At 35.2% G+C, this 16,612-nt stretch overlaps 1 protein-coding gene across 9 annotated transcripts in view; it reads left to right on the top strand.

The window, feature by feature from the left end:
* The window catches only part of DISP1 (dispatched RND transporter family member 1), a 181,883-nt gene that overhangs the window by 79,017 nt on the left and 86,254 nt on the right, over positions 1-16,612 (top strand). For 7 of the 9 annotated variants that reach the window (XM_033099537.1, XM_033099534.1, XM_033099530.1 and 4 more), the window contains one exon: positions 5,036-5,098. The exons of the other annotated variants lie outside the window; for them this stretch is intronic. In XM_033099537.1, the coding sequence (XP_032955428.1) occupies positions 5,053-5,098 (46 nt within the window). In that variant the 5' untranslated portion in view covers positions 5,036-5,052. The remainder of the gene's footprint in view (positions 1-5,035; positions 5,099-16,612) is intronic. 9 annotated transcript variants of the gene reach the window in all.

A 16,612-nucleotide genomic window follows, 5' to 3' on the forward strand; every position in this document is an offset into this window, starting at 1 on the left:
GGTTATCAGGCATTGGGCTCATGGGTGATTGTGATTTCACTGGTCGTGCTTTTCTGTGTGGTCCAGGTATTCTGCAGTGTGCATGTGCTTCTTTTATAATCAGAAAGAGAGTGAACATTATTTACTAGAATCACATCTATGATGACTTTCCCATGCCAGGGAATGCAGTGTGCCCAGACCTTGGTAGTAGATTCCTTTTCCAGGACGTGGGCTATTTATCACAGGAAAGAACTTGGGTTTTTAAGAGGGCAACATTTTCCTCTTTGAACTACTCAAGAATAAAGATGGTTCTTTGGAAAGTGTAGCTGAGCGTGGAGAGAGACTACATGTAACTTGGTGGATAGTCATCCTCAAATAATAATTTCTCGCTGTGTTATATATATAGGAAAATTGGTTTTAACTTGTTTGAGAAAATTGATAGGCCTACGATATCCCACTAAAGCAGAATTTGTGAATATCCTTTAGAGTTGTTGATAAAGAAACATTTGTTTACATCAATGGATTTTAATAAAGGAACAAAATGTTCAGACAAGTGCTTTTATTTTTTTTTCTTTCTTGCAGCTGTCTTTACAGTATTGAGGTAAAAGCCATATTTGCAGCTCTGTAATGTATTTATTGACAAGCTATTGGCATTAAGGTATAGTTTGAGACTGTAAAATTAGCCACATAATATTTTCAGTTGTTCTTTACAAGTTTTTACAGGTCATTTATACCTTAACTTTTGGTTTAAAGGAAAAATACTGCTTTGACAATCGTTAATTCTAGATTTAGGAAGGGACACAAAAGATAGCCTTATTTTAAAAAATTGTGTACCTTCCTGTATATTTATGTGTGTTTGTGTATCCAACATGTACACATAAAATAACACTATTGTATCAAATTAAAACATTTAAGAGGGAAGTTAACAAGACTGGAACAACAAGGGAAATTTTGAGGTAGAATTTGACTGGAATGACTAACATGCAGAAAACAGCAGATACTTTCATTTCTATAGAATTGGAATTTTGATAAATCTTTAAAGGAAACACTACATGAACACACAAGGAATTACTTGATTTTTGTCTGAAATCGACACAGAGAAGTTTCATGTTTTCTTAATTTTTTTTCATTATGGTCTATTTACCATATGTATTCATGTTGCAAGAAAGCCAAGAATAAAATAATTGTAAATAAAATGTACACTACAAATAAAAATAATTTTCTTTTTCAATGATCTTGTCTCATCTTTTAGGATTTAGCCTCAGAATTTAATTCCTTCTTGAAGGCGTGTGAATTTTTCTTTACTTCTAGAGGGTTATTCTAGTTATCTGCACTGCAAAGGAGCGGTTTCTCATTCTATTTTTAGTAATCTGGGAATGGCAAATATTTAGAAAAACTCCAATACAATGGCAGATGGAGAAGGAAATTAAAGTTTGGTGGGCTCTTCTGTTGTCTGCATCAGATTTAAAAGTATCTTTGTCTAGAAAGGGAAGAAGAATTATTGCAAATTCGTCAGGTTAGTGTAAAGAGTCTAAATTTTTCTCTTTGTAACTTCATGAATGAATAGAGAAAAATATTCTTGGTATGTTTCCTTTGTTCCAGTTTGGAAATTTCATATATGTTTTCCTTTTAGGCCTTTTCTCATTTCTCTGACTTAGTTTTCTATGGAATTTGACAAGACAAAGAAAGCATTTCCTGATGGAATTTTATGAATTCTTTATCTTCTTATGACAGGCTAACCCTACTGGAAATAAATGATGAGAAGGACAATTAAGGGGGTGTTCAACATCAGCATATCTGTATAAACATTTAGAAATTAGTAGACGTTGAAAAAATAAATCTTGGGGAAGCTACAAAATAAATTTTGCGAAGAAATTTTTTTAGAAAGAATGTTAAGGTCTGTTACATGCAAAGAAAAGATATATATAGAAAACATATATATATGGATATATATATATATAATACATAATATATATAATATATATGGATATGTATATATATTATATATTATATATAATATATATATATATCCATATATCAAAGAAACTTAGAAAGGCAGTTAAAATAAGGTAGGAGAATAATTTCATGTGTTTTATACTAATACTTTTTGGTTTTTTAAATAATAAGGCTTGATATTTGTCACATTATAGGGTGTCGAGGGCAATTTGACAATGCAATTTAAGCACCGTAAATATATTCATACCCTCTGACCCAGTAATTCCAAGCATGAAAATTTATCATAAGAAAATAATGTAAAAGGCTAAGAAGAAGAAAGCAACAACCACCAAGTGTGCACACGTGCACAAAGTTTTTTTTATAGAAACATTGCTTTTTTCAACATTTTCCAAAATAAAGATCATACATTGGTCGAGACAGACTATGCAAGAGTTACAGGCATAAGCAGCCACAGGTCTGTTCCGTGTGCTTGCAAAAGGTTTATTGGAAATACATACCAGGTGCTGGAAATGGACAGTGTGTAGTGTTACAATTCTATACTTAAACAGGGAAAATTGACAGTGTGCTACATTTGCTTACAAGTAGACAAAATGCAAAATACATCTGTACTAAAATGAAGGGCAATCCCACTTTATAAGATGACAGAGACTAATTATAAGGAAAGCTGCTAGGCTGGCAGCTCTTTTAAGACAAGGACCCATCCTGTGTTACTCATCTTGGTCCCCTAATAGAGTGCCTGTTCTGTAGTTGACTCTCAGGAAATGATAAATGTTTCGGTCTGTTCTTCTTTTCTCTAAATCCTAAATCCTGATTGCTAGTGAGGGTCCCCAAACACCTACTAGGTAATTGCATCAGAATCACTAGGGCTGTTTAAAAATACAAATCCCTAGGTCTCTGTACCCTGGACTTCTTATTCATTCATGTGGGCCCAGGGACTTTTTTTTTCTTTTCAACTTTTTAGTTTGAAATAATTTTAAACCTTAAGAATTCTTAACAGAGAGCTCACCTTGACCCTTCATCCAGCTTTTCTTCATGTTGTCTTACATAACTGTGAGAGCTATTATTAAAACAAGGAAACTAACACTGTTATAACACTATTAATTGATCTACAATCCTTATTTAAACTTTGCCAATTTTCCTATTTATGTCCTTTCTGTGGCCCAGAATCTAACCCAGGATCCCACATTGCACTAAATTGTCGTGTCGTCCTAGTTTCTTTTAATCTGTGATAGTTCTTATTTTACTATAAGACCGGGTCTTATACTAATATTATTTATATATATATATAATTATTTATATATATATATATATATATATATATATATATATATATATATATATATATATATAAAATTTTCGCTCCAAAAGATGCATTAGAGCTGATTGTCTGGCTAGGTCTTATTTTCAGGGAAACAGGGTAGTCGGTGCATCATATGTGGCCGGGGTGGGGGGGCAGTGTATCTGATTCCAATATGTCTTGTTACTGTGATGGTAATGATGACCTCTTGGTTGAGCTGTCTGCTCAGTTTTTTACTCTCTAAAGGGACTGTTTTTCCCTTTGTGTTTAGTAAGTATCTTGTGGGGAGATACTTTGAACATATCCCATTTCTCATCAAAAATCACCACTAGGCAAATACCATAGTGATAATTGTTGCAGTCAAGAGCCATCCATGCTTTGATAACTACGCAGATATCCTGTTTCTTATCAAATCATAGCGGCTCTGGCCTGCACCAGTTATGACTGTGGTCTTTGCCCAGTTTCTCATTTCCATCTTTCGTTCTACGTTCAATTATTGGAAAACTACTGTAAAGAAAAACTGTCCCTTCTCCCCCCGTTATTTATATCAATATGGCCTCATGAATGTTTGTTTTACGCTGCTGGCTTTAATCCAGTACCATTATTCATTTACTTCATTGCTCTAATTGTTCCACCCGTGGCTGTTGGGAGCTCCTCTGAATTGTCTTTTGTCTCCTTCCCACTTTTTTTTTTTTTTAGCATTTCTGTACTTTGAAACCTCACACGATTTTTCAGGCTCATCTTATATTTTTCCTGCAGTAGCCCTGCAGTTCCAAGGAGCCCTTGGTTCATTTATTGGAGACTGGTACTTAGAAATCAAGGTCTGGGTGCTGGACGTGCTCCTTGCTGCTTAGGTGTCATTGTTTCTAAGCCCTTCCAGTGGACAGAGCTCGGAACTACACATGTGTATACTAACACATCTGTAACACATGTATAGGTTTGTTTCACTCTCTATTGATATACGAGATCAGACAATTCAATTCGCGAACTTCCCACCGTGGAAGTGCGGGGTGGGAAGTTTGCGAACTTAATTGTCCGACCTTTTCGTATATAGTAAATACCTTGAGTTCTTCCCTCTGACTCAAATCCAACAGGACCGGGTTCTTTCTAACATTCCTCCTTTTCTTATTTGTCACTTCTTTTTTCCACTATGGCTCTCATTATCCACAATGTATTTACTGATTAATTCAAGCCTCATGTACACAGAAAGTAGTGGTTCTAACTGCAGGCAATTTTGTCCCCCTGGGGACATTTGACAATGTCTGGAGATGTCTTAGGTTGTCACAGCTCAGGGTGGCGGACTGCTAATGGCATCTAGTGAATAGAGGCCAGGGACGTCCTAAATATCCTATAGTGCCCAGGACAGTCCCCCCTAACAAAGAATTATAGGGCCCCAAATGCCAGTAGTGCCAGGGTTGAGAAACGGTGATAGAAAGGAGTTTCAGAATTGCTAGGCTAGACCCCCATGAGAAATTAATTTGCTAACTCGAATATAATATTTGTGTACTGTTCTTTTTTTCTTTGGTCTTCCAGTATTCAGGCAAAATAGTGTTAGCTGGAGTTCATTAGGGTTCGTTCCTCTCCACCCCCTTCAGTATGGTTGTGTTACTCATTTATAATATAGTCAGATTATTTGTTACTATATGTATTCAGTTTGGGGGTTTGTTTATTTTGTGAGTATTTTACGAGTGTGTGAAACAGCATGGCTCTAAGAGTCAGAGCAATCATTACACACGGGGTACTTAGAGAAGTGGGAATCTATTGGTTAAAAGTTATTTGATTCTGATATTCACCTGTTTTCAGAACCACTGGTCTAGCTCATGGGCTTTGAAGTCAGACCTGAATTTAAATCCAGTCTCCTGTCAGGTATGTAATGTTGGGTAAGTTACTTTCCCTCTCTGAGCTTCCAGCTCCTGCTTCTAAGGATTGTTGTGAGGATATGAAACAATAGATGCGATGTGTATCACAGTAGGAGCCCAGATGATAGTCGTATTCATTCTTCCGCATATCCATTCAGCAAATATTAATTGTGTTGCTACTAGGTACTGAGGAACTATATTATTTCCTAATGATACAAAATAACTTAAGACATGGTTCATGCCTTTGAGTAGTTCATGTTTTATGGGGCTCATAGTGGTTTTGCAGAAAATAGGGTGACTGCTTCTTACATTGCTGTGCAATAATAAGAGGCTAAGATATTCATATAAATCATGATTTTATGGAAGTTTTTCCCTAGAAAGCCTAACTAATGGCAGACTATGTATGTATTTCTCTGGTGAGCTATCATGGTAAAAACAAAATCTGGAGAAATAGATAGTTATGTGTCTCTGACTCAAATGTAAGTCATTTCAGGCTGTCTAGATATCAGACCATTTGAAGTTGAATTCTCTAGTGCCCGCCTGTAGACAGGCGTTCAGTGTGCTTAGATACTAGACATTAAAGTGGTTTTATTATATATGGAAACGTTTTAGAATAGTGCTTCTCGGTTTTAATGTGCGTACAAATCATCTGGGGAGCTCGTTAGAAAGCAGATTCAGAGTCAACAGATCTGCAGTGGGGCCTGAGAACCGGCATTTCTAACAAGCTCTCAGCAAATGCAGCTGGTTATAGATCACACTTTAAATAACAAGGGTTTATAGCAATGACTTTGAAATTGTACGTCCTGGCTTTGAACCCTAGTTCGTCAACTTACTAGATACGTATCTGGACTGATTTCACCCTATGTGCACATTGTACCTTGAGGTATTAGCAACTGAAGTCATCACTTATAGCATTTTAACATTTTTAATTAACACCTAGTACATGAAGACAAACCTCTAACAACTGAAGGGTGAGACTGAAAAGCAAATGGCGTGATTTGGACATGCAGCTACAGATGTGCTTCTTTCATTTGAATGTACATAGCATTTATGAGAGTTTTTTTCCCCAGTGTGACGGCCACTAAAACTAAGTACATACAGTTTTTAAAAGTACATTAAAAAAAAAAAAGTTAGAACCAGACTTGCAGATCACTTTATCACAAAGGGTTAAATCAAGATTTTTTTTTAAAGCGTGCGTAATAACACTATTCTCATTATATGAAAGTATAAATAAATAAAATAATGTTTTAGTGAAACAATTTTTGAACCATTAATAAATAAAATAGAATAATATGTTTTTTACTTCGTCTGTCCTTATAGCATTTCTAATTTGTGTGTGTTCAAATTTACCTAATTGATATAAAAGTATATTTCTCTAATTTATATTCCAAATTGGGGGTATGTGCTCAAGATTACTTTGCTTATGAGGGGTAGAAGAAAAAAGTTTCGATTCTACTGCCGGATGGTGTAAGATAACTGTCTTTTGAAAAAACAAATTGAGGGCAGATATTAATAACTATAACGACAGAAGGGGGTGAGGAGAAAACCTTTCGGGGATACCTCTCCAACACAGATAAGGGAGCCAATGCTCAAATTCCTTTCATGTTTCTCCTCTACATTTTTCTGATGCCATGGCAGTGAGAGCAAAGAGAGGTGGGCTGTGGGACATCCGAACCATGAGTGCCGAGAGGACACCAGAGGCAGGAAGCAGAGCAATGTCCTGAGGTTTATTAGGTGACATTCCTGATGACAGGGGCAGCTGATGGTTTGCACTTGTTTTATGTGCTATCAGATTCGCATATTTGTGCATGCAACAATGTTTATTAAGCACCTACTGCATGCTTTAAAATGACTCTGAAAATGTCAACAAAGCACCCAAACTGATTTTCAGACAAAGGTCCACTGACTGTATGAAGACAACATTTAGCTCTTTCCAGTAAATAATACCTGCATTTCTTCCGCAAGGAGGATTAACTTAGTATGGCAGGCCACTGAGCCCCACTGTGGCTGGCTGGGGGCCAGCGCTTTGAAGTTGTTGCTTGCACAGACTAACCCTGTCAATTCCAAAGGTATAGGAAGTTGGAGTGTCCTTTGATGTCAGAACTGCTTTCAGAGACCATCTTATGTTGCGTCTCCTTTGAAGCAGATTGACTCAAGGCAAACTTTGCTTACATAAGGCCAATCATTTGACCTAGAAAGCCTAGAAAGAAAAATCCTTTGCCAAAAGGGAGTTGAAAATAGCTACAAGTCATCTGAAACATCATGTTTACGGAAAGAGTTTCCAGAGAGATCAGTTGGAGTTAATCTGGTTTACCTAAAGGCAGAGGATTACTTGTTCGAAATGATTCTTTCTGGGAATTTACAGTTCAATGGAAAGCATCTCGCAGAATTCTCTGGGCACTGGCACGGTAAACTGCAGACATTTCTGGGAAGGGCCAGTTTATTGCCAAATGTACAACTATCCATAAACGCAAAGTGTGTGGTTGGGATATTTTTAAAAGCCAGCTATAAAGGATTTGGAGTGGGAAGACATGGTCAAAGAAGCTGCAGGATCAGTATCAGAGATTCCATGTTATCAGGTTTCTTCCCTGGTGTCAGGTTAATGGGAAACTGGAAACTGAAAGCTGCTGTGTGTTACCCTCTTATACCTTAAAATGTTGCTTAAACACAGGCACATTTTTGAAATATTTGTTTGAATACCTGAACTCCAAGCCCTTATTTTCCTGGCTGCTTGTCATCCTTCGGATTGGCTGTTCTTCTGATCATAGCCAGAGCATCTGGACATTTCTCAGGCAGTTGAAATGAAAAGAAACTTGTCAAGGTATTTTCTACTCCCAATACTCTTAAAGTCATAGTTCAAAATATTTGTTAGTTTCAGGCATAATAGTTTTCTGAACTTGGTAATTATTTATAAATATCATATTGTTTTTTAAATTTAATCTTGTCTTATTTAGTTAGTTATTTATTCAATTTATTTAAATTAAAAAAACAAAACAAAATTTTCCCCATTACCCACTTCCTGCCTCTGGCAACCACCAGTCTGTTCTCTGTACCTATGAACTTGGTTTATTTATTTTTTAGATTCCACCTACAACAGATGTCATATGGGATTTGTCTTTCTCTATCTGACTTATTTCACTTAGCATAATACACTTGCAGTCCATCCATGTTGTCACAAATGGCAAGATTTCATTTTTTTTTATGGCTGAATAATACACACACACACACACACACACACACACACACACACACACACCCTCACAACTTCTCTATCCATTCATCCATCAATGGACACTTAGGTTGTTTCCGTGTCTTAGCTATTGTGACTAATGCTGCAATGAACATGGGAGTGCATATCTTTTTTGGTCAATGTTTTCATTTTCTTTGGATAAACACCCAGAAGTGGAATTGCTGGTTTATATGGTGATCTACTTTTAATTGTTTTGAGACACCTGCATTACAGTTTTCCATAGTGGCTGCACCAATTTACAATCCCACCGACAGTCCACAAGGGTTCCCTTTTATCCACATCCCTACCAATACTTGTTATTTCTAGTCTTTTTAATAATAGCCAGTCCAACAATTGCAATACCTCACTGTGGTTTTGATTTGCATTTCCCTGATGATTAATGATGCAGAGCATCTTTTCTGGTACCTGTTGGCCATCTGTGTGTCTTTGGAAAAATCAGATGCTCAGCCATTTTTCAATCAGATTGTTTGGCTTTTTTGCTGTTGAGTTGTGTGAGTTCTTTATATATTTTGGACATTAGCCTCTTATCAGATACATGACTTGCAAATATTTTCTCCCATCCAATAGGATGCCTTTTCATTTGGTTTATGGTTTCTTTTGCTTTACTATTTATAAATATCACATTGGGTTTTTTTGTTTGGTTTGTTGGGTTTTTTGTTTTTAAATATTTTTGTGTTCAGAATAATGATATCTTTACAAATGGAAAAAGAGCTTTTGGCCTAAGTTGGCAGGTTGAACTGGGGTTGGAGATCATAATAGCAGAGAGGTGACACTGCTGACCCATTACCACTGGACTATTTAAGTCACCAATCTGAGTCACCCATCATGGGTTCAGATTGGGACTCTCCTGGCTCCTCGTCTACAGATCCCTGAAATAATGACTGTGAAACTTTACGGAGCTCACCATTTTGGGTGGATTTGCTTGAATGTTAGGAGCAAGTTGGCATTTCATACCCCTTCATTTAAGACCGTTTCTAGGAGATAGTTGAGCTTTATAGAGTTACCCTAAATAGTTACAACATGGCCCTGTTTGAGTTCCCTCCATTCACTTCAAAGTGATAGCTGTGCTGCAATGGGAAGGGCCTTTTAGAGGGAAAGGCCTTCTAGTGAGTTTGAATTCTAGATCTACTAGCCAATCATAATAGGCTTCACAGGTGAAATATGGGCTGCCTACTACATGGGCACGAATGAGATGGAGCAAATCCCTACAGACATATATACACATATACATTGAGCAAACTGAAAAAGTAACGAATTCAAGCTATAGCATGGGTTGGACAAGCCAATCTTAAGAAGTAAAGAATTTTTAGAATTAAAATTTCCTGTGGTATTTTTATTGAATGGAAAGAGTTAAAAGTTCTACTTTTAGTCAATTTTTTTTTCCTAGAACAAGGGAATGCTGAAGGTAGAGCAGTATAAAAATTTATGAAATTAGAACATTCAACATAATGGGAGAGTGAATTTTAACATTTGAGTTTTCGGTGTTTTAATCAGATAACAGAATACACTCTGCTGCACATTGAAGATAATAGACAAAGCAGAAAGTGTTCAAATAATTCTTATTTTCTCTCACAAAGAGGGCGAGAGTAACTAAATCTTCCTAAACACCGAGAGTGTTAATTTTCATCAGAATTAATGAAAATTTTAAGGTTTCTTTTCATGTTGTTTTCGTGACAACCTTATCTGGAGTAACTTTATATTCAGTTGTTTTTGTGGGTTTTTGTTTTTTTTCCAATTTGAATGACTTTTAAGATATTTCTTAGTTTATTTCATTTTTTACTTGTTTTTAACCTTGAAACATTTAAAATAAATACTTTTTTCTCAATTTTAACTTATTTAAAAATATATTTTACACTTTAAGTAATGTAGATTTTGTATTTCTGATTATGATGTATTTTGGGAAAGGATGTTGGGATCCTTTCTGAGGACAAGAATTTTTAAGTTAAGAATGAGAGAAGAAAAAACCCTCAAAATCGAAGTAAACTAGTAAATAAATTGATGTTTAATCCCTTGAAAGCCGGTTACATTGTTTGCCTTGTCTGTTGAACTGATTGATGATAGGTAAATCTGTTTTCCCCCAATAAGTGCTTTTCCCAATTCCTAAAGACTCCTGTATAAAAAGCACTTTTCAAGAGATGTTCTCGTTAAAGGTGACAGAGTGCAAACAGTAGCAGTTGGGATGCTATCTCTGTTGTGATACTATTTTTCTTTCAAATGTAAGTTTTTCATTGGTTTATCATTTTCCCCATGTGACTATTTTTCTCGTAGCCCTACCCACATATTATTACAACTGCATGAAATACATCTTGTTTGGGGCAAAGGCTACAAGAAATATAAAAAAAATAAAATACCTATTACATTAAAGACATGGGATAATGGGTGAAAATAATTTTTTAAAATTTCTTAACCTTGCTTCAGCAATATGTATCATGACATTCAAAGAGAGACAACTTTCACTTTTGACAATCTTGAAAGAAACTTTTTTTACACCTTTTCCCTTTTGCTGTTTCAGAGCAGAAACCTTAACAAAGAAAGTAATGAAAATTTTGTTCATTCCATGAGTTTAAATCATTTTGAGATCAGTCATAGCCGAGAGCTCTGCTTTTTTGAATTCTTTCGATGGCAGGAAATCAATGGAGTGTGAGTAGGAGTGGGTTAGGGAGAAGAAGATATCCAACAGAAGTGTTTTCATGCGGGATTTGCTTCCTTTTTTCAGGTCCCAAATGATGGAGAGATCAGGAAAACAGGGAAAGTATTATAATTCTTCTGTGAAAGTAGTATAATTTCTTCTGTGAGAATTAAGGTTTAGTAATCAAGGCAGAGATGGCTGATTCAAAGGAATCCATTGATATCAAGTCCAAAGCAAGAGCAGGAAACTGACACAGGGATTTGCAGGTTAAGATAGACATTTCTGGAAGCCTGGACAGGAGCCTGTAGGAGACAGAGGTTCACAATCAGTCTTGCTGGTGGCTGTTGCCATGTATTGGGGTGTATTCTCTTGCCCTAAAGGACAGTCATTCTTGCAAAGATAATAAGTATTAGTAAGTTTCTTTACATAGTATACTTTGTATGATTCCAGTGAGTGGTTTTCCCAGAAATAACAAGTTTTGACGGCAAAATAAATTCTTAAATTGACAATTTGGACATGGATTCTGTGTAATGCTACTAACCTTGCTAAGAGTTCCAAATGTTGCATTACTGAAATACCTAATAATGTTCACCGGTGGTTTCCAGTGTTTGATATCTGCCATAGGCTATAATTATTTGTAAATTCTTTAAAAGTACAAATGCAAAGAGAAGATGTGAATGTGGCTATGGAATAGTGAAATCAGAAACTGATCTATATAATCTCAATTAGCAAAGCAATATTGACTTGAATAACAAAACCAAAGTCAGAGCACGGAGACAAATAACTTTATTGTTAAAAAAGGAAATGAGCTTAAATGAAGCAAAGTGTACCCAAATGCCCAACTTGAAGATCATACCATCTATGCAAAAATAAAAGAAGTTTTTCTATACTAGACTATTTGTCATGAATCAAAGATAAAAGACTCTCACTGTTTTGTGTGTTTTAAAATTTCATTTAAAAATGGTGACTAATATCTCAAATATTAATTGATTTTAAAATGATTTCTATTGAACACTAGGTTAATGTTCACTTAATGTTTTCTATTATTCGATGTCTACATCAGGTACAGATCATTTTTAGATGTTATTGAAATAAAATCTTGTCACAATATATTTTATTGGTTGTTAATAATAATAAGCCATGTCTTTATTCATAAATATCTTGTGTTATAGAAAAACCTCTGAAACTTTTAGTATAACCTTATCATGAAGCAATTATTCACTGCATATATAATTATTGTCACTCATTATTTAAAATCTTAAACAATGAAAAATACAGAATGACTTATGATACTGAGAATTTCTGAGGATTCCAGAGAAATTCCTGAGATTCAGAAGCACTACCTAAGACACTGGTTTGACCCAAAGATTAAGGACACAGGTAGAAAAATAAGCACCTGAGTAGGGATACGTTTCTTCTTTCTTCTTCCTTCCTTCCTGGGAAGGAACAAGGTTGCCTAAAAATAATAGAAGAATATCAATATTTAAAGGATGGTCTCCCTTTTTTCTGTAAAGGAGTGAACTCATAACTCGTGATTGTGACATGCAAATGGCTGACCTAGGATGCCAGGGCTGGGTGGTTATGGTTGGGAACAAATGACCAGGGACGAGCCTAAGGAGACATCATCCAGAAAGCCAGCTGGAGCATATCAGGAAATTCTGAAAGACTTATTCACCACTTTTATAGGCCTATCCCCCTTGGTGCTTTTTTGTTTTTCCTCTGTACTCATTCCAAGTAGTTAACTAAAGAACGGTCAACTTAGGAAACTAGTTCAACACATTTCAGTGTTAACTTGGCTTATATCTATTGTTTAAAAATAACTGATCATTTTTAAAGAATACTGAATACAAACTTTTGCCATTTTTCTCAACCTATGAATTACCATTCCTTTGTGAAGGGATGCTGGGTCTACATCAGCATCAGCAGTTGCCCTCGTTCTGACACCTTACACCAAGACCGAGGAAATAATGTACCATTTACCCTTTAAAACAACATGATTTATAGGCAAATAGATAAATGGAACAAATTAAGAATCCAAAAGTAGGCCCACACATATCTGGCCAATTGCCTTTTCAGTAAAGATGCCCAGGCCATTAAATGGAGAAAGGTTAGAGTTTTCAATATAAGATGCTGGGTTAACTGGATCACTTAGAAGAGAGGAGGAAATAACCTTGACAGCAAATACAAAAATTATCTAAAAATAGATCATGGACCTAACTATTGTAAAACCTAAAACCAAAATTTTCAGAAGAAAATCGAAGATCTTCGTGACCTTAGGCTAGGCAAAGATTTCTTGGTCTGTTCAGCTGCTGTAACAAAATATCACTGACTGGGTGGCTTACAAACAACAGATTTTATTACAGTTCTGGAAGCTGGAAGTCGAGGATCAGGATGCAAGCAAGATCACAGGTCTCATGTGTCCTCACCTGGAAGAAGAAACTAGGGCTCTGGAGCCTGTTTTATAAGAGCGCTCATCCCATTCATGAGGCCTCCGCCCACATGACCTTTCACCTCCCAACGGCCCCACCCCCTAATATTATCTTGGACAGTAGGATCTACCATAATCTTAACATTTTTGAGAGGACATATTCAGATCATAGCAATTTCTTAGGACAAAGAAAGCACTAGTCATAAGATAAAACATTTTGATAAATTGGACGTCAAGATAATTACACATTTCTCTTCAAAAACTACCATTTAAAAAAATGAAAAAGCAAGGCACAAAGTAAGACAAAATATTTGTAATGTCTGACAAAGGGCTTGTATCTAGAATATTTAAAGAACTTGTAATCATAAGACAAACAATTTTTTTAAATGGGCAGACTTGAAAAGACACTTCAATTATTTAAAAACCACAATGAGATACCACTTACAACCACCAGAATGGCTAAAATTTAAAAGACTGAGTATAACAAGTGTTGAAGAGAAAGCAGAAGAAGGGGAACGTTTCTAATGAGAGTGTAAAATGGCGTAACTACTCACAAAACAGGCAGTATCATGGTAAACATAAATATACCTTATTCCCAGCAATTCCATACCTACATACTTACCCCAAAGAAATGGAAACATGTGCCCACAAAATGACTTGTTCATGAATGTTCATAGCAGCTTTATTTATAATATAAAAAACCTGGAAACAACCTAAATGTCTATTTAGGGGAATGGATAAACAAATTGTGGTGTAGTCATCCCAGGGAATCCACACTCCCCCTCAATAAAAATGAACAAAAGACTGATATACGCAACAGTATGGATGAATCTCACAGACATGTTGAATAAAAGAGATATAAAACAAAAGAGTACATATCATATGGTTCCATTTACAAAGTTCTAGAACACACAATAGTAATCTGTGAGTATAGACATTAGATCACTGGTTACCTGACGTAGAGTACTGTGGGGAAACTGGCTGCAAAGGGGTCCAAGAAAACCTTCTATGGTGCTGGAAATATTATATAGTTTGGGATAGTGGTTACATGGATGTATCTATCCATTTGTCAAAACTCGTTGAACTGTATGCTTAAAATCTGTACATTTTATAAGTTATACTTCCATAAAGTTGTTTAAAAATGAGGATGATGTAATTTTTAAAAATATAATTAAAATACCGTTCGCATCTAGTTTCATATTTTTTTTAAAGCACATTTGTCAGTTAAACTTATGGGGAGTTGTTCTATATTTCTAGGATGCTTTGTTGAACTTTGTAGGAGGCGGTTCAATGAACCTGTCGTGAATAATTTAATTTTGCACTTAATAGTTCTGGTTAAATCCAGAAATAATGAGGTAGGCTCCATTCCCTCAGGGAAACATTTCTCAACATCTATAGCTTTCACTTTCATTTGAGTGTTTTATATTATTAAAATACGTACCAGTTTTGTTACATTTACTTTTCTATATTTTCAGAGGCTAAAGTACTTGATGTCTTTGTTAACTTACACATGCCTTAAAAACATGAGTATGTTCATTTTGGATTTACTTTCCAAAAAAAAAATTCTGTATCTAATCTGAATCCTAAGAATGTGTCTTCTTCCATCTAAGTCTTAAATCTTCACAGTTAGTAGTACATTTTTCCTGTCATTTTTTTTCCTTCTGCTTTGTGTCTTGATCTCTTGCAGATGAATTGCTGCCATCTGAATTTCACTAGCCATGTTCTTTGAGAAAAATCATAAGCTTTCTGATTAAATCCTTTTATTTGTAAAGTTCTGGTCACTTTCTCGGGGGTTATAGCTTAGAGTATATGGAAGAAATTTTACTACGGGGATATAAACATTGTTTTGAATGGAAAAAGTCTGTGCTAGCTGATGTATTATAAAATTTTAAGCCAGTATCAATGTTTTTTTCAGAGGTGGTCAGGACAATTATTTTCTTTAAACACTGAAGTCATAGAGTAGGCTGTTGGGAAAAGAAACACAATTATTAAAGTATCAACTTTGTTTTTATGTGGCATACAGTGTTCTTTAAAAAGTGATTCTGTTGAAAAACAAATGGAAAATTCGTAGATAATTTATAACTCTTGAAATCCTTCCTGCTGAATTTTTAGTTTCATAATAACAAGAATAATTTTTTTCAATTAAAGAAATGCCTTGTGGTTTAAAACATTTTCAAATGCAACATCTCATATGACCTACATAACAGCTCACTGTGGTTAGCAGAGAAGGTATTGTTTCCATTTTTAATAGATAGTGTTTGAGGTTGCATTCAGGGTTTGGTTATATTACATGACTTTCATTCCCTTATATCTGTATATCTGAGCGCAGCTTTTTGACTAGTTTAAATTAAATGATCTACTTAGTGTACTGATCTGGTTTATCTAAGCGCCCAACTAACTTAAGTTAGATTAACTTTTGTGATATTTAATCTTTACTGTTTCGGGAGAAAGGATTTAAATATCTTTTTAGAAAATAAATTGCAAATACCTTTTTAAGCAGCTTCTGTTTGAAATAACACTTTCTATGAATATACTAGTTTACTTTCTTCAGTCGATTCCTACAAGGCCCTGAGAACACCAAAGTTCACAGAAATTATGTTTAATACAATCTTTCCATGTCAATGTGCTGTCTCCTGCAATTTTCAACCTGTTGATTTTAAGGAGCTGGGATGGGGGTGGGAGGGTGGGAATCAAGAAAACAGACTCTCAGATTCTAATGCTAAGAGGATGTTTAAAACAGTCTTAAAAGTCACTTGCTTTCAGTATCTGCCTAAGAAAAATAGAACATGTCCTCTTAGTTGAATTTTCATCTGTGATTTCCAAGGTGGTGAACTGGTTAAGAGTAAGGAAATGAGTGATTCAGAGTATTTATGGGTATTGAATCCCAACTTTTATGTTCATCAGGTAGTCAGAATAAGATCTTTATTGTAATTGTGTCCTCACTGCAAAGGGTGAGGGTCTTATTTTACATTGTCTCGTGTAAAGGAATGAGATAATTGAACTAGAGCGAGAGGAAATTTAATCTTAAGTAGTCCTATATAGAGCTATCTGTTAACATAATCCAGTTCTTCCAAAAATAATGAAATGTTTTAAACACCCCCAAAACGTTTCTGGCTTCAAGAGTTCAAATAATTTTACTATAAAGTTTAAAAAAGGTATAATATATACTGTATAATCAGGTAAATTAGTAAGATTAATTAAAGCAAGTTGTATT

Source organism: Rhinolophus ferrumequinum, chromosome 27 (genome assembly GCF_004115265.2).
Source record: "Rhinolophus ferrumequinum isolate MPI-CBG mRhiFer1 chromosome 27, mRhiFer1_v1.p, whole genome shotgun sequence".
Taxonomy (NCBI): domain Eukaryota; kingdom Metazoa; phylum Chordata; class Mammalia; order Chiroptera; family Rhinolophidae; genus Rhinolophus; species Rhinolophus ferrumequinum.